At 36.7% G+C, this 25,172-nt stretch overlaps 2 protein-coding genes across 12 annotated transcripts in view; one reads left to right on the top strand and one right to left on the bottom strand.

The window, feature by feature from the left end:
- SRPK2 (SRSF protein kinase 2) overlaps positions 1-25,172 on the bottom strand; it is a 312,332-nt gene that overhangs the window by 27,853 nt on the left and 259,307 nt on the right. For 3 of the 5 annotated variants that reach the window (XR_006196484.1, XR_006196481.1, XR_006196477.1), the window contains exon 17: positions 8,428-10,458. The gene's annotated coding sequence lies outside the window, so the exon portion shown is untranslated. Of the gene's footprint in view, positions 1-5,642; positions 5,678-8,427; positions 10,459-25,172 lie in introns of all 5 variants that reach the window. The other 2 variants (XR_006196478.1, XR_006196482.1) reach the window with 1 other exon arrangement.
- Positions 1-25,172, top strand: part of KMT2E (lysine methyltransferase 2E (inactive)) — a 99,317-nt gene that overhangs the window by 71,488 nt on the left and 2,657 nt on the right. For all 7 annotated transcript variants that reach the window (XM_042915661.1, XM_042915626.1, XM_042915644.1 and 4 more), the window contains 17 exons: positions 353-583; positions 701-831; positions 1,821-1,938; positions 2,886-2,995; positions 6,049-6,313; positions 7,232-7,330; positions 15,508-15,672; positions 15,982-16,290; positions 19,434-19,688; positions 19,848-19,992; positions 20,681-20,931; positions 21,300-21,356; positions 21,496-22,059; positions 23,043-23,329; positions 24,195-24,283; positions 24,387-24,512; positions 24,695-24,792. In XM_042915661.1, the coding sequence (XP_042771595.1) occupies positions 353-583; positions 701-831; positions 1,821-1,938; positions 2,886-2,995; positions 6,049-6,313; positions 7,232-7,330; positions 15,508-15,672; positions 15,982-16,290; positions 19,434-19,688; positions 19,848-19,992; positions 20,681-20,931; positions 21,300-21,356; positions 21,496-22,059; positions 23,043-23,329; positions 24,195-24,283; positions 24,387-24,512; positions 24,695-24,792 (3,300 nt within the window). The remainder of the gene's footprint in view (positions 1-352; positions 584-700; positions 832-1,820; positions 1,939-2,885; positions 2,996-6,048; positions 6,314-7,231; positions 7,331-15,507; positions 15,673-15,981; positions 16,291-19,433; positions 19,689-19,847; positions 19,993-20,680; positions 20,932-21,299; positions 21,357-21,495; positions 22,060-23,042; positions 23,330-24,194; positions 24,284-24,386; positions 24,513-24,694; positions 24,793-25,172) is intronic.

Raw genomic sequence — 25,172 nt, 5'->3', positions numbered from 1 at the left:
ATTTTCATATGCTATCTTTTTTTGAATCATTAGTTGACAATAACTCCGAAGTTTTGGGTGTTTGCAGTTTTGTCAGTGGCCTTAATTTGGCTACAGTGGTGTCAGTGAAGCTTGAATTTATGCTGTTCAACATAACTTGGCCTCTTTAGTTTTCTAACTCTTTATCTGGCGTGCAGTATAAAAATGTAGTATGCTGATCATTTATGGTCTGTTTTTTCCTAGGACCAACTTAGAAAGCCTAACATTATTGCTACTTTGTGTTATGTTCTTTTATATAGATTACTGTGTGTGTGTGTGTGTGTGTAAATACTTAGAAGTCCAGATATTAATGCTTAGTTTGCTATGATTTTAGGGTTCAGCTCCAGAGATTGATCCTTCATCTGATGGTTCAAATTTTGGATGGGAGACAAAAATCAAAGCGTGGATGGATCGATACGAAGAGGCAAATAGTAACCAATATAGTGAGGGTGTTCAGAGGGAGGCACAAAGAATAGCTCTGAGATTAGGCAATGGAAATGACAAAAAAGAGATAAATAAATCAGATTTGAATACCAACAATTTGCTCTTCAAACCTCCTGTAGAGGTAAATATATCATTTGCCTAAAAATTATGAAACAAAGACCTTTTTCTAATGTATATCTTAACTGGTTAGACTGAAAGCAGTTAGGTTTAACTAATCTGAACATTTCTCTTATTTTAGAGCCATATACAAAAAAATAAGAAAATTCTGAAATCCGCAAAAGATTTGCCTCCTGATGCACTTATCATTGAGTACAGAGGGAAGTTTATGCTAAGAGAACAGTTTGAAGCAAATGGATATTTCTTTAAGAGGTATATTCATTTATTTTACTAGTTACCTGTTGTTAAGTATTGATTTTTTGGCTGTTTGCCAAGATGCTGTGTGTTCATAAGCCTTTTGTTTTTCTAAGTTATCATTTTAATACTTTTAAAACTGTGGTACAGTTGAACAGTGACTAATGATAACTTTTGAACTATAGTAAAATATGACAAAAAGCAGATGTATTTCTGTCTCTTACCCATCTCTCTTACTGACATTTTTACAACAGTTTACTTCAAAGATAAACAGCAGTATATAGGTGGACGTTAATTTAAAACTATGATTACATAAGATTATAAGGAGTGAAGCCCTTTTGCATCCAGGACCTTACCTAGTTCCTTATAACATAATTGCTAGAACCTGAAAACACCATTGGTGATCACAGGCAAAACCCCTTCCTCTTTATAACAGATGTTGGATTTGGTCTTACATTATTGCTACCACTTTCACCTCCTCCTTTCTTGGTTCTAGAATGGCACTGGAGCCCTCTTCTATATATTTTTTGGGGGCATTTGATATGACCCCTTGCTTCCCGGAGGTCAGGAAATATGTTTGTATCTTTAGGGAGATAAGTCTATATGGTTATTAAAAGTATTTGTTGTTTATAACTTGAATTTTTAAGATTTGAAAGATATACAAATCTTGTACATAGCAAATTTGATCTGAAACAGTGCTAGAAATCAAAACTTAAATGTACTAGGCGATTAGGATTTTAAAGGTATCCAATTATGAATTCTCCTGTAAAGGCAGTAGTCACTCCCTTTTTATCTCATAAATTTGAATTTCTACCTTCAATTAATTACCTTTAACTTAGGTAAGGTTACTGGAGCAGGTAAAAATCTCATTAGCATGAACTAGCCCTTAACGAATGGGTTCTGGTATTAGACTGCCTATGTTCAAGTCTTGGCTTCACTATTTACTTTGAATCTTTTAGAAGTTTCTTAACATGTTAATGGTTTATAATGCATTTCTTTCTTTGTAGACCATATCCTTTTGTTTTATTTTATTCTAAATTTCACGGGCTAGAAATGTGTGTTGATGCAAGGACTTTTGGGAATGAGGCTCGGTTCATTAGGCGTTCTTGTACACCCAATGCAGAGGTAAGCTTCTAAAAATCTTTTCAGGAGGCAAGGGTTTCAGGGGATGCATGGAATTGAGTATTAAACACAAGTCTGGTAGCCTAAACTTTTTAACCATTGATGCGTTTTATATTCCTCAGCGTGTTTTCATTGCAAAAAATTAGGTGGTAATGGGCTGTGAGGTCTTAAAAATTGCTTTGCACACTGAAGAAATTGTGATGTTCTTTGTAAGAAGAAATATTAGATTTTTGTTTATTTCTGAAGCTCTACTTATGGGTCAAATATAAGATCTGATTGGATCAAGGTAGATGACAAAACTGAAAGCTAAAGTAGATTTTATATGTGCTACTACAAAATTTTTAATAAAACTGTGTTTTAATTTGGAGCATAAATTTTGGAGCATGTTTCCGGGTTTTTTTTACATGCCAAAATAAACATTTTTAATTTATAGCTATTATAGTTGAGTTTAGGTTTTGAAGCCAGACTTAATAGATTCATGTCTTCTTTTTGACTTACTAGCTTTGTAACCTGGTCTGTGTTCTATAAAAAGTGGTTATGAGGACTCAATGGAGTAAATACATATGAAGTACCTAGAACAGTGTGGTGTTAACTGTTCCATTACTGATTATTGTATTTCATCAAATCGAGGGTGTCATCATTTACAAAACTCCCAATTTCAGAGATACTCAGGGGTAAAAAAAAATAGGCATTGTAGAATTGATGAAGTGTCATGTTTTTTCTTCTTTTTTTAGTATTTGCTTTTTAATGCTACATGGTGGGCCGTAGAGTTTGCATCACTATGCTTCCGTCCAGTTGAAAACCACCGATTTATAGTTACAAGTCTTGAACTGCATATTTTCCATGTTGTACTTAGGAATTACTTTGAAAATTTTTCAAAATTGCAGGATGGGATACTTCTAAAGGTAGAAAAAGTTCATAAAAATATAAAATTATTTTTTAACTAACAGGTGAGGCATGAAATTGAAGATGGAACCATACATCTTTACATTTATTCTATACAGACTATTCCAAAAGGAACTGAAATTACTATTGCCTTTGATTTTGACTATGGGAATTGGTAAGTTCAAGTCTATGTATATGTTAATCTGTTTTGCAGTAGTTCCTTAATGTCCTCCTAAAAATTTATGTATTTGCATTACTTTCATAGCTTTTCATTTGTATTTATCATGAGGCAATTAAAAAATCATAGCCCTAATTCAGCCATACAACACTGACCTTGTTTATGTGAGAATTTTCTCTTTCTGGTATTTTAGGGGGTACAATGTTAGTGATATAATTAATTTGGCTGATCAGTGTGAATGGGTAATTGAACGTTTTGCCCCTCAAAACAAAGAAATTCAGGGTACATGGGTGGCTCTAACAGTTAAGCATCCAACTCTTGATTTGGGCTCAGGTCATGATCTCACGGTTCTGTTCTTGAGAGTGAGCCCCGTGTTGGGCTCTGCGCTGACAGTGCTGAGCGTGCTTGGGACTTCCTCTTTCTCTCTCAAAACAAATAAACTTAAAAAACAAAAAACAAAAGCAACAGAAATTGTGCCAAGTTTTCTTGCAGTAAAAGTGTTTGTTGGAGTACTGTAAGGAAGTTCTGAGAACTGCTGTTCTGAAACACTAGGGAAGAAAGTTAAAGTTAATTCTGACTATAAAAGCGTCCATTTAAATTTTATATATTTATACATAATACAAAATTATACAAATATAATACAAATATAATACAAAATTATAATCTGTATCATTTTGCATTCATCTTCTCTCATTCGTTACTTTGATATTTAGTTCTGTTGTTAGGTGTGGCTCTAGTTCATTTATTTTCACTGTTGATGGCATTTATCCATTCCACTATTGGTGGACCTTTAGATTTACCAAAAGTGCTCCTGTGGCTTTTTGAACATGTCTTTGTGGGTACATGTTCTCTCTGTGGTACGGAATTAGGGGTGTACTTGCTGGGTTGTAGAGTGTGCACAGCCTCAGTTTTCACCAGACATAGGTTAATTTTTAATTTGAGTATAATTGACATATAATGTTATATTAGAAAACACTAATTCTAAAAGATATGTGCACCCCTATGTTTATTGCAGTTTTACAATAACCAAGATATGGATAATGACCAGTTTCTATTCTTGCAGCTTTACTTCCTTGCTCCATCTCGTTATGACTTTAAAAATTGATGCTAATCCATGTGAAATGGTATCTTTTTATATTTTTAATTACCATTTTCTTTGGTTATTTTTTGACCCAAGGATCTTTTTATATATTAATTTATCATTTGGGTTTCCTCTCTGATGAATTGGTTAATCATCTTCCATTTTGCTCCTGGGCAGTCTTTTTCATACTGATTTTTGGGGGAATGGGGGATGGTTCCTTTTGTATCTTGTAGTGTATTCGGTTATAAGCATTTCAGTTCATTTCCTCCTATTCTGTATTTTATCTTTAAATTTTTCTATGGTAACCTATTTAAATGCCTAAGTTTTAAATATCCATTATGTTTTCTGTCAGTGAAATTCCTCTTCCTGCCCTGTGCATCTCTACTTAATTGTTGGGAGTCAGATTTATTATAACTTCAGCATTTCCTTGTTAGCCCTTTCTCCCCCCAGAAGGTGGAAAATTTAGCATAATGGCTCTTTGCTCATTGCTTTGAAAGACTGTATCCCATAAGTGGTTAAGAATATAAGCTTTTTATAATCTGGTTTCAAATCCTAGCTTGGTTGCTTATTATTAGCTATATAACCTTCTTATCCCTTTGTGCTTTGTTACAGCACAAGTAATATGAGAATAATAATACTCACCAAACAGGAATGTTTTGAAAATTCAGTGAGTTTAAGATATGTAAAGTGTTCAGGGATGCCTGGGTGGCTCAAATGGTTGAGCATCTGATTCTTGATTTCAGCTCAGGTCTTGATCTCAGGGTCATGAGATTGAGCCCCAGGTCTGGCTCTGCACTGGGTGTGAAGCCTGCTTAAGATTCTCTCTCTCCCTGTCTCTCATTCTTTCCCTCCCCCCCACCTCTGCCCCTTCCCCACTCGAGCTCCTGTGTATGCACACATTCTCAAAAAAAAAAAAAAAAAAGATATGTAAAGTGTTTAAAACAATTCCTGGCACAAAATAAGTGCTTGGTAAACATGAGCTATTGGCCATCATTATTTGGAGTTCTATTATCCTGAAATCAAAACATCTAGAAAGTTTCAACCTAGTTTCTAGCAATACCTGATTTGGGGAGATGGGGGAGTAGATCATAAATTTTTGAGTTCTATCCCTGATTCACAGATTTAGCAAGTTTGACTTATACTAGTCTTGAAAGTGAGCAAGTAGGAGTATTAGAAACTTTTTTATTGTGAACAAACACTGAACTAATTAAAACATGTAAAGTGGGAGGCTTCTACTGTTTAACTCCGATTTTGGCATGCTGCCTGTATCCTAGAGAGAAATTGAACGTTGGTGGTAGAGATATGGAGGGCAGAGTTAAGAAATATTGAAGAGATGAAAAGTGTGAGCTTTGGACTCCCCTAAACCTGTATCTGAATACTGTCCCAACCATTTAGATAGCATGTGACGTTGGACAAAATGCTGCCCCTCTCTGCCCATTAATCTTGTCTGTATGGTGGGAGTAATATATATCACTGCAGTGAAGATGAGAGTGTAATTATTTTTCAAGCTTCCATTTGAAAGAGAGAACATGTAAGGAGGGGCAAAAAGAAGCATAACTTTACCTTTTTTCAAAGACACTTGGTTATTGAAGTCATTCCTTAAAGTAAAATACAAACTAGTTAGGGTTTGGGACCACTGAAGTAAATACCGTTTTTGCCTTAATGTAAGCCACAGTATCATTTTACTTAAAAAGGCTCAGTTTTAATTTGAGTTGCTTCTCTAAACCATAACTGGTTATCCTTTTGATTGAAGGCCCAATCTCTGGTCAGAAATCAACTTCAAATGATTATGTTTTTTAAGTGAGGAAATAAAATCTCTTTTGTGATAGTTACCATAGGAATGCAAATTAGTGAAAAGGATTGCTCATAAATAGTAGTAGCATAGAATTTACAGAGTTGCAGCTTAAAATGGATAAGAAGATTTTAAAGTTTGCATCCTGAATAAATATTTAACCGGTTATCTTTCCAGTAAGTACAAGGTGGACTGCGCATGCCTCAAAGAAAATCCAGAGTGCCCTGTTCTAAAACGTAGTTCTGAATCCACGGAAAACATCAATAGCGGTTATGAGACCAGAAGGAAAAAAGGAAAAAAAGAAAAGGATATTTCAAAAGAAAAAGATACACAAAATCAGAATATTACTCTGGATTGTGAAGGAACAACCAACAAAATGAAGAGCCCAGAAACTAAACAAAGAAAGCTTTCTCCCCTGAGACTATCAGTATCAAATAATCAGGTACTGAACTATGCTCTTCTGATTGTCAGCCGAAGTCAACAAAAGAAAATAACTTGTCATATTTTAACCTCTTTTTTGCTTTATGTAAAATGGTTTAAATTTTTTAAGTTAAACCTACTGTTATTTAATGAAGTACTTAGAAACATAAAACACAGGTTCTACTAGAATTTGTGCATTGTTAGTAAATAACTCAGCCAGCATATCCTTGCAGAATTGAATGCAAGATATTTCTATAACTGGGTAATTAAAAACTTCTTCCAGATGGTATTGTCCTTATGTTAATAAAATTCTTATTTAAAGTCTTAATTTCCTTTTTTAAATATTTGAGGCATAATTAATTCTATAAGGATGAGAGATAAGATTGTTCAGAGAAAATTCTCTTAACATGTATGGTAATTTGGAGGAATGAGTTTGCCCTCTGTGTCTGCTTTGCCCTCTACACAAATGAAAGTTAGGAGGGACCATTTAAATGTGAAAATTAAGTACAGTTTTACTCATCTCCAGTACCCCATCTTCCTTAATTTAACAATAGTTTAATCAATTTAATAATTTCCCTTAAGTTTCAAATTGAACAAACATTTATTGGGCACTTGGTGTTTGTAGGCACTGGGTCTCATGAAGTAATTTTGTATGTTCATGTTTTGGGAAGACTATAAACAGAAGGCTGTGCTACCATATTTGACCTTGTGGGCTCTATTGATAACACTGACTCAAACTTTAAAAAGCAAAACTATTTGCATAATTTTGAAAGTGTTGAATTAAAACCAGTTTTAAAATTCTGAAATGTATTTAAGTAGGCTTATAATTTTCCTACGTTGAATTTGTTAGTTGTGGTTGAAAGGCATTTATAATAGTGCAGTGTCCCTAGTTTGTAGATGGAATAGTAGTATCTATAAAGCAGTCATTTCCATCTTTCAGGAACCAGATTTTATTGATGATATAGAAGAAAAAACTCCCATTAGCAATGAAGTAGAAATGGAATCAGAGGAGCAGATTGCAGAAAGGAAAAGGAAGATGGTAAGTTGGGAAGCCAGTAGCTGCTTCATGCTGTCACTTGCGCTTATGACAGCTGCTCTTCCCATAGTCATTGTCGCTGCCTTTAGGAGGCCTTTTACACTGTTGTTTGTTTCAAGTTAGCAAACAGGATGTGCCGCTGAGCATTTCTGTTTGGCTTTGTTGTTACCATTCAAGTAACTTGCACTAATCTTTTATATATTTACTGTGTGCTCATTAGACATTTTAGAATGTGACATTTAAGAAATTTTGAACATTTTTGAAGCTGAGAACTATCAATAAATTTTAATGCCAGAATCACTGTTCAAAATGTCTTTCATTAGCTAAATGTACCTTTCACTTCATAATTTAATGTAAAGCAAAAATGGAATTTTAAAGCTTATAATAGCACCAAATAAATGGCTTATGCAAAAAAAAAAAAAAACAAAAAAACCCCACTGTTTGGTAGCTACTATTTCTGTATCTCATACTGGTATCACAAGATTTTCATTAAAATACGTTTAGAATTTATATTCCTTGTTCCGCTTTTTATACATATATTTGCAAATAAATAATACAAGATATTTTCATAGAAGTCCATGGTAATTTGGCAGTGGATATAATATTTAGGCGAGTTAAGAAAGTTTTGTGATATAGTTTGCCCAAAGATTTGAAGATGATTTTACACACCAACTAATGATCTTACTATGGGTTTTCCCCACTCCCTTTTATTTTGTTTCATGTCTGTGATTTTCATGCTGAATTCCATGGAATTGCAGGTGTCATGTACTTAGGGAAGGGTAGGATCTTTGGAATTTGGTCATTGTAGGCCTACTTAATTTGTCTTTTTTATTGCCTGGATAGTCATTCCTCCAACATGGTTTTGTTGTTGATGTTCAGAATTGTGAAAGCAAAGCCCAACTTTTGCAGCCTGCAGGTTTCACAAACACTGCTGTGAGGGGACAGGGTAATGTTAGAGATCAGAGAGAAGAAAAACAACTAGGAGAAAATACTGGACGTGGTTGGTTATAAAGAAAGGAGGAGGGTTTTTTTCCTATACCTAAAGGAACTATCTTGAACCCTTTTCAAGATGTGGTTACATCTGAATTATCTGTACCTACCCAAATCACCTGTGGCCCTTTCTTGAGGAGATTTTCAGTATTGGCCTGTTCATTCCACGGTTGCCACAGCAGCATATTTGCGCTAATCTGCAAAACCAATTTGGAGTATCACTGGTTTTGGATGATGCATGTGTATGATAAGAAGGAACCTCTTTCATAAGTTAAGGGCTACAACAATCACTTTGAAAAATCATGAAATTTTTAAAAAACAGGTTATATGCCCTTAAAATAATTTTACTCAGGTTGCATTTTGTTTAAAAGTTTTTATGACTATGGGGCTACTTTTAAAATTTATCTATTAATGCTGAGAAAATCCATGAACTTTAGAACATCCTCATTTTCAGATCCCAGAAAATAGAAATACCCTTTTGCTGATCGAACTTTGGACAAACAAAAAGGCTTACTTGGGAATCCATTTTTGGTCAGGATTTTACTTGTTAGTATGCTATATTAATGTAGGCAAATGCTTTAAATTTTATATCCATTTTAGCATATTCATTTTAATATCTGCCTCTAAGGTAGCTGCTGTGCAGCTGGGTATTTTTCATACAAATAAAATGTGGAAAACTTGCAAAGTATTAGTGTTTAGAATTTGGTATTTTAAAGGGATATGAAATAAATATTTAAAAATCTTTGGCTCCTTGACCCTCAAAATCATTGCAATGTTATTTCTAATTGGTACATTTGCTTTGATATTTTAATTACAGAATTTTTGGGTATGGTCAAATAAGCAGAATGTAAAAGCACTGTTGGGATTCTTAAGCCAGTTGGCATGGTCTCTCCCCACCCCTTGCCACATACTGGTATTTTTGAGGACCAAAATATTTGGCTTTGAAAAGTTTAAATATTAATCAGCCTTTAGTGTCTGCCTTTTGTATTGGGTAGGTTAACAGTAGTAGTTAGAAACATTAAGGTCAGCTCCTGAGAAACTGACTGAAATTTCCTCCTGTGAGAGGAAAGACTTTAAATCATTATTGGGTACTAGTTCTCTTGTAGATTTACAAGATTGGGATACAAAAGGAGTTAGTCCTACTCTCCTCCCAGATAAATACCATGTAATGTCCAAATTCAAATATACTTTAGCCTATCCTTTTGTAGTATAGCTTGAGCCATATGAAATTGTTGATTTGACAGTGTTTACCTACACAAATGGAAGTTTCATACATGACCTAATATTTAGCATTTTGCTCAGTCTCCAAAAATTGCACTGGTGGAAGTATGTATTTTGGTTGCTTGTCTTTTTTTTTTTTTTTTTTTTGGTAAGAATGGAAGACCAATGTCTCTGCCTTTCAGGGCATTTATAGAAACTATTATGGTGCAGCAAGAAATGTGGTAAAGGAGCTATAAATATGGTAGGTAACTTACAGCTGTGGTTGGAGGTAGGGTCAAAGACCATTTCATGAAGTAGGTACTATTTAGGATGGACCTTAGGGGTGGGGTTTAAACAAGTACAGATTACCTTGTAACTAAATTGTATGGAGTACAATGTATGGAGTTACATGGAGTACAGAAATAGCCCTCCAGGGGAAAGAGCCTGGAGGTAATTATAAAAGTGATAAATCATATTTGGCTGGGATTATATAGGTGGTTTTTTGGGGTGGGGGAACAGGGAGATAAGTTTGGTTGATAGCAGATCACATTAAGTGTTGAATGATAAAGATTTCATGGAAGAATGTTTATTCAAATTACTATGTGGCCAGATAGAAAGCTATTCTTTTATTAAAAAATTTCTTTTTCCCTCTATTATTTTTCCCCCTTAGAAAGTTGTTACCTACTTACGAAAGCACACCTGTGTCTAAATGGTATAGAACTGAATAAATAGATGGTTTCCTTTTAGCTAGTAAGAGATACCTCTTTGGCGGTGGTTGGAACTGACTTTAGAGAATCTTAAAATCAACCCCATTAAGCTATGGCAGTTGAAATGCAAGTAGGCTGTTTATACTCACCTGATTCCAAAACCAGGGCACTACTGAGTGGATTCCCCCAGATGCACGGGAGGTGAAGTAAGGGGAGGTGAGGTGGCCATATAACCTTGTCAGAGGTAAAGAAAGTATGCAGAAAGGGGTTAGATTTTGGGAAGCTCATCGTATTTTGTTGAACTAACATGTGATCAATTAAAGTATAAAGCTTTTGAAAATTTTAAATAAACATGAGGCTTGCCCCACCCAGTGTATAATGACATGAAAAGACCCTCCTGAAGTATCTGCTGATACTAAGAATTGAAGATCACTAGAATATAAACTACATAAGGGTGAGAATTTATAATTTTATAAATTGTTACAGCCCCCAGTTCCTGTGGAAAAAAATTCCAGGTGTTTATAAAGTACATAAATGAGCCTACTAAATATTTGTGGCAGCCATTTAAGTAGAGATATAGGTAGGCCCATGAATGTGAATTAAGTGAAGCTTCCTTATAGCCCAGGTAGTGCCCTGGAGGCCCTGCCAGGATGCAGGATTCGCCATAATTTTCTTATCCCTCATCCTTCACATCAGAAATTATTCCACAGAACACTAAATGTTTTGTGGGGTAGGGGGCGGGGGAAGCTCTGGGGCCAGTTGAGTTTAGTAAACAGTGCTTTAGATCCCCAACTTTGAGTTCTTCAGTATATACGTGGTGGTGTGTTTAAAAATTTGAAAAATTCTGTTTATGAAGGCATTTTGTAAACTTTGACACCCTTCCAACTTGTTTGTGGTGATACCTTTGACATCCCACAGATTTTTATCTGATGGAACAAGCATCCTGTGGGAAAACACTACTGTTAATTCCTCTAGGAAGTAACTTGACTTAGAAGATAGCTTTAGAAAATGGCGAGGAAATTTTAATAGTAAGATATCAGGATAAATGCCTTACCAGGAAAGCCATCTGATGACATGTGAAATACATCCCCCATCTCACTTTTCTCTCCTTATAACATGATTAAGTTGATGTCGGTTACCAATTCTGATTTTCTTAGGTCCCATGTTCTCATCACAGAGTTTAGGAATTGTGTTTCTAAAGACGAGTAACTAATGACATTATGGTATTGAACAGCAAATGGGAACCCATTTATTTTTATTGGGGTTCTATTCAAACAAAATGAGGATATTCAGCTTTAGCTGCTTTGTAATAAATTCAAGATTTCCCAAATCTCATTTAAATACTTCACTCATGCTTTCATATAACAGTGACATATGCTTTATATAATGTATATACAGTTCTTATTCATTTAACAAAAATGAGTGTTTGCTATACACTGAGCACCATTGAAAGTACTGGGTGAAAAAGAAGGCAAGGTTCTGGAGAAGCTTTCATGGAACACAGGTGCATAGAATAAGAAACAAATATCAAAGAGGAAACAGTACTGTGCAGAGAAACTGAATCATTGTGTGGTAGAGAAGAAATGGGGGTACTCCACAAGCCATACTGACTATTTGCAATTATTTTATTGGTAATCAATAATCTTAACCATTTTTTAAAAGATTAATAAATTAATCTCTAAGTCTTGTTCGAGAGGATAAGCAAAGTCATTTGAGTAAGGAATCCCTTTTACTTTCTGTTTCAAGGCTATGGGTGGGGTAATTTAGCAGACTGGCCCTCCTGGTTCCCTTTCCTTTAAAAGGCAAGTTTTTTAAGAAGAACCACTTCTTATCTGTTAGCAAGGGAAAAAAGGAAACCTTGAGTCTCTAGATGTCTTCATTTTGTTTCCTTCTCAATTCTTTAACTCTACTACTAAGCACATTTCCCTTTAAAGCTAGTGTGGGGCACAGTTCATCAGCTTATTTTCACTCAGTTAAAAAGTACCAGTTATTGCTAATTGGGATGAATTATAACAATTTACTCAGTGGGGTTTATTTTTTCAGTTGCAATATTGTATCAAACTTTAAGCCATGTTCTTTAGTATGTACCCCTACAACTATATTGGACTTTACCTTTTCCGCATTTGTTGAATAGGAGTCTTAAACAAGTTCTCTATAGTCTCTTCCAAGCATATCAAGTTAGAGGATTTCAAGTCAGGTTTGTGCTCCAGTGTTTACATACGGAAGCACAAAATTAGAATAAAAATTTTCAAAATACCCACTCCTCAAGTGATAAAATGCTTTTAAGGGATAGTAAGCAGACTTTATTCTGCTTACAGGAATTACAGCACTCTATATTTGCTGCTGTAAAACCATAAACTAAGATACAGGTCATAAAAGCAATCTGTTGATCTCATCAGAGAGCCTTCATAGTTTCAGCTTAGCTCCCAATACTCCAGCGTTAACAGTGTGTCAGTTTCATTCCTGAAAGGCAAACCTGTTTAACTGTAATTCTGGATCAGGGTCAATAATTGCCCAGCTCACAGATAATACAGTGATCCTGAGGTCTGCTCATGGGCTTGGAATGAGTCCTGGTTATAGAACATGTCTTATGTGACAAGTATAATCTCAACTACATCAAGCACAGATGTTAGGGTCTGCTGAGGTTAATTAGGACTCCTAATTTCACTGATCCCCTACACAGGCTGTCACTACCCTAAGCCATATATAAAACTGGTTATTTTTCAGGTAGGTCTGTAAAATTGATGCTAAGTTTTCAGTCATTAACTAGATACTATACGTATGGTTATGTGTCAAAGAATGTATTGGATGCATTGGTGAAAATGCTGAATGACCTGGGAACCTTCAGGAATTTAAAATAAAATTAGATCAGTGTGCTAATGATTTTTTTCATGTAGAAAATCAAAGGCATGCTTACATTTCCAACATTTGTGTGTTTTTAAGATGAAGTTGGGTTAAAGGTATTAGGATATCTCTTTAGTGCTTTGGCTGACAGTTGTAGTAAATGTGAGAGGAGTTATGCTTTATTTTGCTTATGTAGTGTCACTGGTGGTTAAATGGAGAGAGTAAATTAGGAACCAGGAACCTTGGATAAGAATTATGGCTCTGCCTTTGAGTGAGTCACTTAATACACATGGGCTTTGGTTTCTTCAGCACAGGACTAGACTTTTTTTTTCCCCTAAGATCTTGACTAGCTCAAAACGATGGAGTCATCTCTAAAGGATTTTCCTTTAGAAAAATTTTTAAATGAATGAGTTTGGTCCTTGTATCAATCTCTGACTCTCATTCTGACCATCTAAAACCAGTGAATACTGGACTATGTCAAACTTATTTTGTCATAAATTCATATTACCTTAAATACTGGTAAGTTTTTTACACATAAAATCATTCTTGCCAAGTTTGTTTCTTCTGGAAAAATGTACTTTTCTCAGATCTATTTTAAAATTTTTTGAAGAGACAAAATAACCACAGTAATTAGCTCCTTCTCCTCTCTCCACACCCGGTCCCCTGTTCAACAGGTGAAGCAGTTATGAAAATTATCATTTTTTATTTATTTTTGAGAGAAAGAGAACATGAGCGGTGGAGGGGCAGAGAGAGAGGAGGACAGAGGAGGATCAGAAGAAGGCTCTGTGCTGACAGCAGCAAGCCTGATGTGGGGCATGAACCCATGAACCATGAGATAATGACCTGAACTGAAGCTGGACTGAGCCACCCAGGTGCCAGCCAAATTATTTTCTAATCACTCCAGATTTCTAAATTTAGGATTTTAGAAAAGCCCTAATATAGAGACAGGGTTTTAATTGAGAGCCATAAGATGCAAGGAGGTTGAGTAAAGTGATTAAAAGACCAGAGATAGAAATTAACTAAGGAAAGAATTCAGCTTTAAAACTTCCAGTTCCAGTGAAAAGACTACTTTCACCTCTGCCGTTTATTTTAGTGCCAGAGCAAGAGAAGGAAGATGCAGACATGTAACAAGCAATCTTACCTCCGTGGACCTCAGTTTTCTTACCTGTAATATAAAGAGACTGAGGATAACTTGTTTTGAAGACTGATTAATTAGAAAGTCACTATTGTCAGAGTAGTTCTGTTGACAGATGATTTTTGTCCCCTTATTGAGTGTAAAAAATGAAAAAAAAAAAATACAGGCAAGAGTAGTAAGCCAAAGTTTCCAGAGTATAGGTGTCTTAATGCTTGAAACTGCTAGTAATTACTGGAACTAAAACTCCCAAGTTGGAGAAGACTATGCATGCATCCCGACCTTGAGTTTCGAACCCTTCTCCCCCATGTCACTGACACAAGAGGAAAGCCAAACGGATCTGAGACTCAGGACTTGGTTCTTTTCATTTGGAGAACTGGACAGGTGATGAAAGTGCTTCTTCCTGTTTCTGGTTGAAAACTGAAGCATTTGCCAGGCCCACAGGCCAAGGCTCTGGGTCTTGCTTTTAATATTTTCTCTCCAAAGAGAACTGAAGATCAGAGGAACTCTTGTTGTTCCAGTCCCTGCCTTGAACTGTCAGCGGAAGACAGGTCAGAGGAAGAAGGATGCCTTAGAAGAATTGTAATTGAGGGCAAGAAAGCTAAAATACAAATAATAATCGACACCTAGGGGATGCCCACCATTTTCCAAGTGCTGTTGGCAAGCTGCACAGATACCTTCTATTTGAACTCAGTAACGTTTCAGTGAAGTGTAATTATTATTACATTTTGTAAAAAGCTCAAAAAGGTTAACTAGGTTGTGAAGTTGCCTAGGGTCACAAAGATAGCAAATGACTGGTAGAATCATAATTTGAACCCAGCACTTCAGCCTGTAATATCCTGGTACCACAATGTCAATAATATATTCGCTCCCTAAGTTTCTATGAATGTAATCTTTTCAACATTTGTTAACGTAGGAACTTTTCGAATCTTATTTGAAAAAATGACTAACTTCCTATAAAGAAAGAGATTTTCAGTTTGGTAGAGCAAGGTAGTTTTTGATGCTTTTGTTGTTGTTGTTGTTGTTGTTGTTGTTGTTTTGCTTTATCTGTATCGTGAACAGTGATCCAACAAGTATTCATTCCTTTCATGAGATATATTTGTAATGACAGGGTTTCTGGAGAGGTTTTGGACTCTGAGGTTCTCCAGTGTATATGGTCCCTCTCACTCCCCAAGTATCATCAATAGGAGGTTTTGCTAACAACATCCCAGAATTTATTTTTTACATTTGCCATGAACATTTGCAATTCTGAATTGTACTTCAGAGCAATGACATTTATTATGCCACTTGAAATTTAAATTTTGTAGACAAGAGAAGAAAGGAAAATGGAAGCAATTCTGCAAGCTTTTGCCAGACTTGAAAAAAGAGAGAAAAGAAGAGAACAAGCTTTGGAAAGAATCAGCACAGCCAAAACCGAAGTTAAAACAGAGTGTAAAGACGCGCAGGCTGTCAGTGACGCTGAAGCTACTCAGGTTTAGTTTTGTTTTCACCCCTTAAGCACTTTCCAGTGAGACTGTCACACCTGGTTTAGTTGCATCTGTAAGGAATTCTGTCTAATGCTGCTCAGTGGCATTTTTCAAATGCTAGGAGATTTTAGACTTGAGATACAAGATCCTATTTGCTTTGTTTTTCAATAAGAAAATGTAAATGTAGTATATATCAGAATTCAGAAAAACATTTAAGGAAATTAGCTCCTGAAATGAATTAATGCTTTTAGATTTCAGCTTCTCACTTACATAAACACAGTATCAAAAGTTCCACTCTGTTGTATTTTGAATTAGGAACAAGCAAAAGAAGAAACTGCTAGCAAGCCTGCCCCTGCCAAAGTGAATAGGACGAAACAGAGAAAAAGCTTTTCTCGGAGCAGGACTCACATTGGGCAGCAGCGGCGCAGACACAGAACTGTCAGCATGTGCTCAGATATCCAGCCGTCTTCTCCTGATCTAGAAGTTACTTCACAACAAAATGATATTGAAAATACTGTACTTGCAATAGAACCAGAAACTGAAACTGCACTAGCAGAAATAATTACTGAAACTGAAGTTCCAGCACTTAATAAATGTCCTACAAAGTACCCTAAAACAAAGAAGGTATGATTCTTAATGAATGTAGGAACTGTTTTTAAAAACAGTGTCTTATGATGTGAAATAGATTTGTGTTTTTAAGATACACTCTGTAAAACCTCATTAGGAAACAGAGTAACAGGCGTAGTTTTTACACCTAGCAAAGTTTTATTGTGTTTTTTTAATTTTTTTTTTTTTAATGTTTATTTATTTTTGAGACAGAGACAGAGCATGAACAGGGGAGGGGCAGAGAGAAAGGGAGACACAGAATCGGAAGCAGGCTCCAGGCTCTGAGCTGTTGGCACAGAGCCCGACGCGGGGCTCGAACTCACGGACCGTGAGATCATGACCTGAGCCGAAGTCGGACGCTTAACTGATTGAGCCACCCAGGCGCCCCTATTTTTTTTTTTTTTTTAATTTATTTATTATGAGAGAGACAGCGCAAGTGGGGGAGGGGCAAAGAGAGCTGGAGAGAGAGAATCCTAAGCAGGCTCTGCACTCTTAGTGCAGAGCCTGATGCAGGGCTCAGACTCACAAAACCATGAGATCATGACCTGAGCCAAAACCAAGAGTGGGACACATAACTGAGTAAGCCACCTGGGCAGCCCCACCTGACAAATTTTTTTAAACCAAGAATGAGAATCACAGAACTATAAAAATCAGTTAATAAAAATGCTTGCGTTATTGTTAATAAAGACAGTTATAATATTCAGTATATCAAGAAGACCTTTTCGTATTGTAAATCATAATGCAGTGATTTTAAGAATTTATCAAAATTGCTATTTTTGCATGCCCTATGTACTAAGTTTACACTTCTCAGAAACAACTGGTTTTACATGTTATCCTTTATTTTTTTGTATTTCTTACAAATTTCACAGTATAGGTAAATAATAAAAATTAAATGTGAAGGAATTACTGATTGCCGTAAGGGAAGGGCAGGTTTAGATCAATTTGTTCATCTTTGAAAAACTGTCAGATTGAATGAGGCAATTATGAAACTATTCATCAAGGTAAATCAACCTGAACTTTACAGCTCAGAAATAACATCCATATGAAGCCCCCATCCCCAGTGTAGAGTATGGTAGATTGGAGCAGAGATACCAAAGTGGTAATCCTTAGACTCTTTGGGGAGGGGTTAGATCATAAATAGTAATTCTTGCACACTTTTGTAACAAAATATTTTGAGACTTAATTTATCTTGTCTTTGTTTTTACCAAGTTCAGCACAGTTTGTAGGTAGTGTGAGGCCAGGAGAAATATATCAGTAAACAACCAGGATGAGCCCAGGAATGTACTTTCACAGTGAATCAGAGGGTTAGTTAGAGATAAGATCTAAATACAGTTCTAATTGGAAGTCTGTACTCTTCCTTACAGCCCCTCAGATCTTGAACAAGCCAACACTTGCCTTATTAATGAGCAGTTAAATGTATGCTAATTATACTGGAATTAAAAAAACAAAACCAAACAATTAAGTTATTCTTGCCCACTTTGGAAGGACAAAAAATAACTGCACCTTTTCTTTGTAATTTGGATTAGTGAAAAGAAAAACTCATGGTTAAAAGAGAAGATACAAATAGGACATAATTCCTGCCTTTTAATTTTAAAGTGACTAAATTATTGTGGTGTTATCAATTTACTTAAATTCCTGACCTGAGATGTAGACTCTTATATCGTATTTGATTCTCTAAAAAAGCCTCTCTTGCCACAGGTTTTGTTGATGGTATTCCCTTATTTAAAAAAATTTTTTTAGCATTTATTATTTTGGAGAGAGAGTGGGAGTGGGAGAGGGGCAGAGAGAGGGAAACACAGAATCTGAAGCAGGCTCTAGGCTCTGAGCTGTCAGCACAGAGCCCAGTGTGGTGCCCAAACTTGCAAACCACGTAATCATGAGCCTAAGTCTGATGCTTAACCGATTGAGCCACCCACCAGGTGCCCCTTCCCTTCTTTTAAACAGTATACTGTTTGAGTACCGAATTATCATGATTTCTCCTAATGTAAAGGCCTCATTCAATTTAATAATACATAGTACTTATTCTGTGCCAGATACTGTTTGAAGAACTTTATGTTACTTAGCTCTTTTAATCCTTGCAATAACCCTGTTTGTAGAGCTAGTTTCTATTTTGACCCTTCTTTGACAGATAAGGATTGAGATGTGGAAAGATTGCATAACTTGACCTATGGAAAGGTCACAGTGTAAGTGGCAAAGCCAGGATGCATAATCCAGGCATCTGGGTGCAGATTCCATGTGCTTTTCTGGTTTTTGTTCTGGACATAACCAATTGTATAGACACTGAGAAAAAAAAAGATACTAGAATGCTTATAATGATTATCTCTGGAAGACAGGATGTGGGTAGATCATTCTTTTAATGTGTGTTTATCTGCATGTGTAAGAATGTATTAACTACTTTTAGTACTTTTTTTTTTAACAAATTACACTTCCAGTAAAAATAAAAAGGATACATTTGATACCCACATAGAAAAGATCAGTGCCCACACAGCAGACAAAATGTGCTTGTGCTGATAAATGTAATCCTTATTTCCATGCCCATTACAATCAAACTTTATTAAATAACTAAAACTAGCCTACAAGAAAAGTGAGTAATCGTTATACTTTAGGGATCAGGCATATTCATGTTACCAGTAAAGTCTGAACTGCATGCACTGTCAATTAAAAAAATCAACAGAATTTTAAAAAGGATTGTGTAAAATTTTAAATATTGATTGTCAATGCCAACACCCCCCTCCCTTTTTTTTTTAATGTATATACACTGGTCTCATCATCTCCTAGGGATTCTGATAGTCAATCAGGGTAGAAAAGCACTGCATAAAATCAGATTTTTCTAACAAACAGGTCATAGAAGCAGTAGCAAATCTAAATTTAGTGTTTTTGTGTGTTTATAAGATGGTACTGAATCTCTTAGACTTGACTCTTTTACAGAAGGTACCATTATGTGATTTCTTCCTGCAAAGTACTATTGTATAAAAAATTTTAGGAGTAAGAGGAGGTACCCAAGGAAATGTAGAATGATGGATTGATTTTTTAGACATATGAATGATTTAAATATTTCATTTTGGGTAATATGTTTTCAGATTTGGGGTCAGAGTGTTCTATAGGAGCATCTGTATAACTGTAATTACATGTAGAATGATCCGGATTTCTCTTTTCTCTAGCACTTGGTCAGTGAATGGTTAAGTGAGAAGAATGAGAAGACTGGAAAACCTTCTGACAGCCTTTCAGAAAGGCCTCTGCGCATAACTACAGATCCTGAAGTGTTAGCCACACAGCTCAATTCTTTACCCGGCCTCACTTACAGCCCCCACGTATACTCTACTCCTAAGCACTATATCAGATTTACTTCACCATTCCTTTCAGAAAAAAGGAGAAGAAAAGAACCTAGTGAAAACATTTCTGGCTCATGCAAGAAGGTAAACTGTTCTTTGGCTATATAAATCTAGGATGAGCCAAGGCCAGTCTCCTTCCTTGCTATCATTCCTGGCAGTGAAATGCTTTTAGCATCAGCTTTACATTTACAGGCTGTATAAACAGCTACAAACTGACTTCTGTTCATTTATTATGTATTTCAGCGATGGTTGAAACAAGCTTTAGAAGAGGAAAACTCAGCAATTTTACATAGATTTAATTCACCCTGTCAAGAAAGATCCAGAAGTCCTACAGTCAATGGTGAAAGTAAAAGTCCACTGCTATTAAATGATAGCTGTTCTCTTCCAGGTAGAATTTCTTTTCAGTACTGTTTTAGTGTGAAGAATGTGGCAGGATGTAAATGGTTTTTACAGCAAACATATTCTAGTTATTATGTACTTTATAAAAGCAGCATTTTTTTTGAGAGAGAGCGAGTAAGCATGTGCAGGCAGGGGGGGACAGAGGGAGGGGGGGAAATCCCAAGCAGGCTCCATGTTACAACCCTGAGACCATGACCTGAGCCAAAAGCAAGAGTCAGACGCTTAACTGACTGAGCCACCCAGGGGCCCCAAGAAGCATATTGTTAACTTTTTTCTGTCCTCTAACCTTTTAGATGAAGATAAACATGAAAACCTTCATTTGTAGTACTATGTATGTTGGGGTTTAGGGGTGAAGTTACGGGCTGCTTCTCAGATTCAATAGAACTCTTAGAATAAATCGATTAAATTAACATCTGTACTTGTAAGACTTCTTAGAAACTCCTAGGCCTGTAAGTCATTTGGCAAGATAATGCATGTTGTAATAGTAAAATTAACGCAGGGAGGGGTGGGGAGAGATTGCTTCATGTTAGTAGTATCTTTAAAAACCCTGAAATTTAGTTTGGGGGTGAAAGTCATCATAATTACTATTGTTGATGTTTTGATCTTTCCCAGAATATATTACAGATTGTAGCACATACCAGCAATATAATGTCTGTGAATTATTATTGCATCAACAGATTTAACTACACCACTAAAAAAACGAAGACTTTATCAGTTGCTAGATTCTGCTTACTCAGAAACCTCCACACCTACTCCCTCACCATATGCTACACCAACCCACACAGATATTACTCCCACGGACCCATCATTTGCCACTCCTCCACGGATAAAATCAGATGATGAAGCTTGTAGAAATGGTTATAAGCCCATATATTCGCCAGTTACCCCAGTAACTCCTGGCACACCAGGAAATACCATGCACTTTGAGGTGAGAAATTTAAATGGGGGGGGGGGGGGGAACCCCTGTGGGATTGGTATTTAATAGCAACCCCCAGTGTATTGAGAGTAGAAAAAAAGATTTTAACAAACCAAATATGCAGATTTGGAACATTCACTTATGTGAATTTAAACTTTTACATTTTTATTAAAATGAGCATAATGTTCATCTTATTTTGATACTCAGCATCAGACTGAATGGCTGTGTATATCAAATTGAGGCAGGTATCTTATGTGGGGAATAGAAATAAAACAAAAGAAAGTTTAAAACCAAAGTCTGTGTAATAGTTTGTTCTCATTTCTATAAATATCATGGATTTAATTTTTATATTTTAACTTTCAATTCTTTCTTTTATATAGAATATTTCTTCCCCAGAAAGTTCTCCAGAAATTAAGAGACGCACTTATAATCAAGAGGTAAGGAGTTATTCAATAAGGTTATTGACATTAGTGACCTTTGCCTATTATTATTTTGTTTAAATTATGAGATTTTAAAATAAGTAGTCTCAAGGTGTGCTTATTTGTGTAATTTTTTTTGTTTTAATTCTGTAAACAGGGATATGACAGATCTTCGACCATGTTAACACTGGGGCCTTTTAGAAATTCTAATTTAACTGACCTGGGTCTGCAAGAAATAAAGACTATCGGTTATACCAGCCCCAGGAGTAGGACTGAGGTCAATAGGCAGTGCCCTGGAGAAAAGGATTCTGTGTCAGACCTTCAACTGGGACTCGATTCAATCGAGCAGACTGCCTTACTTAAAACCATGGAACCACCTACACATGACAGGACTGATCCTACCAGCCAACTGGAATCTACTCACTCTGGACGGGGCACAATGTATTCTTCCTGGGTAAAGAGTCCTGACAGAACAGGAGTTAACTTCTCTGTAAACTCTAACTTGAGGGACCTGACACCCTCACATCAGTTGGAGGTTGGAGGAGGCTTCCGAATAAGTGAGTCAAAGTGCCTGATGCAGGATGATACTAGAGGCATATTTATGGAAACACCTGTGTTTTGTACTTCAGAAGATGGGCTTGTTTCTGGTTTCGGACGGACTGTTAATGACAATTTGATCGACGGAAGTTGCACACCCCAGAATCCACCACAAAAGAAAAAGGTTACAAATTTAACGATTTTAGTCCTTTTAATAGTGTCTTTTTCATACTACTTCTGAGGGTTATTATAGTTATGGGAGGCATTCATACTTAGTTATTCAAGTTAAAGTTTTGATGTGTACATTTTAAACCTTTTCTAAATGCTCAATTAGAATATGTTTACAGACAAGTAAAACATTCTAGTGAACTGTGGGACATTCTTTAAGCATGGTTTCAGAGATTGAAACCTCTAGATGATTTATTTCACTGAAAGAATAACCACTTCCCAGCCAGAGAAGCAGAGTTGAATAATATTTGTGCTATTATCCTTATTTTACATGTTAGCAGGCAGCCCTGCTTCTTTCCTAATCCATAATATCGACAGTATTTAGACCACGGATATGAATATTTGGAAAGTATTCTATAGATACTACTTGAAGTTCCCTGATTTACCACCATTTGGTTGGCAGACATACTGAGACTGTTAGAATGCCTTATCTCAGAGGAATGGGATGGACTACAACACGTATTTTCTTTGTTAATAGGCTTATTGCTTTGCAAGTCAAAAGAATTTTAGTGATGTGTGCTTTTAATTTTTATAACAGAGTCCAGTTGGCAACTTTGTGGGAAGCAATGTAGTATAGTGGAAAGAGCACGGGCTTTCAAGTAAGACCTAGGTTCGAATCCCGGCTCCAACACTCACCAGCTGTGTGACCTTGAGTGAGTGAGTTACTCAATTTCCTCATCTGTAAAATGGGGATGATAATATACCTATTTCATAGGGTTGTTGTGAGGATTAAATGAGATAATGTATGTAAATCATCTAAATACAATGCCTGGCAATATAATAGCCATTGGTAATTGTTAATTATTATTATTTGTTCAAAAATTATTTTACATAATTTTCCTAATGTAAATACAGTAATTCTCTTTAGAAAAAAAGAATAGATTGATTCTGACATATAAAACAAGAAAAAAAGATTTGCTTTTCCTTTTCTTGCTTCAGGTCTCCCTGCTAGAATACCGTAAAAGACAGCGTGAAGCTAGGAAAAGCGGCTCCAAGGCAGACCACTTTCCCCTGGTTAGTGTGTCCCCTCATGCAAGTGGCAACTCGAGCAGCAGCGGTGACAGCTGTGGCGGCAGGACCGAGAGCGGGGAGCAGGCAGAGAGCACCACGGGCCTGCCGTTACCGGCGCCGCCTACGGTTTACAGCGCTGCTTCAGAAGACACCAGCAATAACTGTCCCGTTAAGGAAGCTTCCGCCAGCGAGAAGAATGAACCAGAAGTTCAGTGGTAAGCCTGTTTCAAAAAACCTAACTGGGAACTTTAGAACTCTGGGTAGTATGCATGCATATGTAATTAAAGCAGTCGGTGTTCTTTATCCTCCAGTCAGGACCCCTTACATAGCTGGTTTTGAACGCAGCCGTGTTTGTAAAGACCTGAAGTCTGCTGTTCTGAAAAGCACACGCTTTTGTTAAGGAACTCTCTTCCTGTCTGTCGTCGTTCCCCCAGTGCTGAGGAGATAGACGTCTGTGGTCCTACTTCAGAGAGATCCTTTTTGCTGATAGGCTTTTAAACCAGCTATGCATCTGCCTGTTAAGGGTCCACTGTGCTTCCTCTTTGATAATTTTCACGTTTTTCATACAAATACTCGTCTCCAAAGAACTTGTATCATAGTCAACATCCTGCAGTTTCCTTATACGCCCTTGTTACCAGTTACAGAGAAGAAGAACCAACTTTAGTACTTCTTCAGTAGGAATAGAGGCCAGATATAGGTGGGTCTTGGCAAAGGGCAGAAGGGCTCATTCACGTTGTTCCTCGGTCCCCTTACCCCCAAGAGCTTCCTGCTGTCAGACACAGGGTAATTTATAAAGGGTATGGGTCCCTGCAGTGACATTCTGGATGCTGATATGTCACCCTTCAACCCCCTGCTCCCTTCCACCAAGGAGTTGCCTTAAGACAAAGGAATGGAGTCTGACTGAGCTCTTTAAATATATGAGGATAAAGAAAAGACAGGCTGTTTTCAAAGCTTTACACCTAAGTATTCTCCCAGCAGAGCAAAAGCCTTGGTCTGAGAGGACATGTTGACCATCCAGGACAAAGAATAATCTAGCTGGCAGTACCTTCCTTGAATTGACGGTATGATTTTATGTTCAAGGACCGCTTCAACCTCAGTGGAGCAGGTGAGAGAAAGGAGTTACCAGCGAGCGCTACTCCTCAGCGATCACCGAAAAGACAGAGATAGTGGTAAGTGAGCCTGTGCCTCTGCCCAAAAGTGGAGCCAGCTGACCACAATGTACCCGCGTTCTTTGCGGTTCTAATGTTGTCTTTGGGTCTGCTTCACCTCCAGGGGCAGAGTCGCCATGTGTCCCATGCTCACCGGGTCATGTTCCGTCTTCACCTCCATCTCATTCAAATCACATTCCCCAGTTGCAGCCCCAGGGCCCAGTCCCTCCTTTCAGTGAACTTATGGAAGGTCAGTAAGCAGAGGACCCATCATGATTATTGTTTTAAGAACCTTTTTAAATCAGAAGGGAGAGTGCCTTTATAAAAAGTTGGTTTGAATAGAATTGACATTGCTTTGTACAAAGTGTTAGTTGCAAGACAATACTGTCACGCAATCTTACGTTTACTATATAGGTTTCTTCTGCTTTACAGATCCTGACCCTGAAAATCCAGAATCCGTGACTACAAATGAATGTCCATCCCCAGACACTTCTCAAAATACTTGTAAAAGCCCTTCAAAAATGAGCAAGGTAATAAAATTGACCTTTGAACAAGGCTGTTCAGAAAAGTGGATGGTAATATGCATACGGAGATTTTTCTGCTGTATCAAGTATCCGGTTGTCATTTTTGGATACTTTTTGACCAAATGGTCTAGTGTGCTCACTGTGCTTCAGTAATTTACATTTTCTCCTAGAATTCCACCTCCATACCCCAGGAAATTCAGTCTTTTCGTAGAATATCTGACCACTCAGTGAATGCTCAAAAAACAAAAGGTCAGGTGACACTCATTGAAAAGAAATGCTGTTACCACCCTGAATCATGACATGGGGGGGTGGTCTGACGTGGCAGTATCTTTGGAAACTAAAGATGAGGGATAGGAGATTGATTTTCTTTTTCCTCATACGTGACA

This window comes from Panthera leo, chromosome A2, assembly GCF_018350215.1.
Source record: "Panthera leo isolate Ple1 chromosome A2, P.leo_Ple1_pat1.1, whole genome shotgun sequence".
Lineage (NCBI taxonomy): Eukaryota > Metazoa > Chordata > Mammalia > Carnivora > Felidae > Panthera > Panthera leo.
The sequence above is the reverse complement of the archived record's forward strand: the minus strand, read 5'-3'. Positions and strand labels throughout refer to the sequence as shown.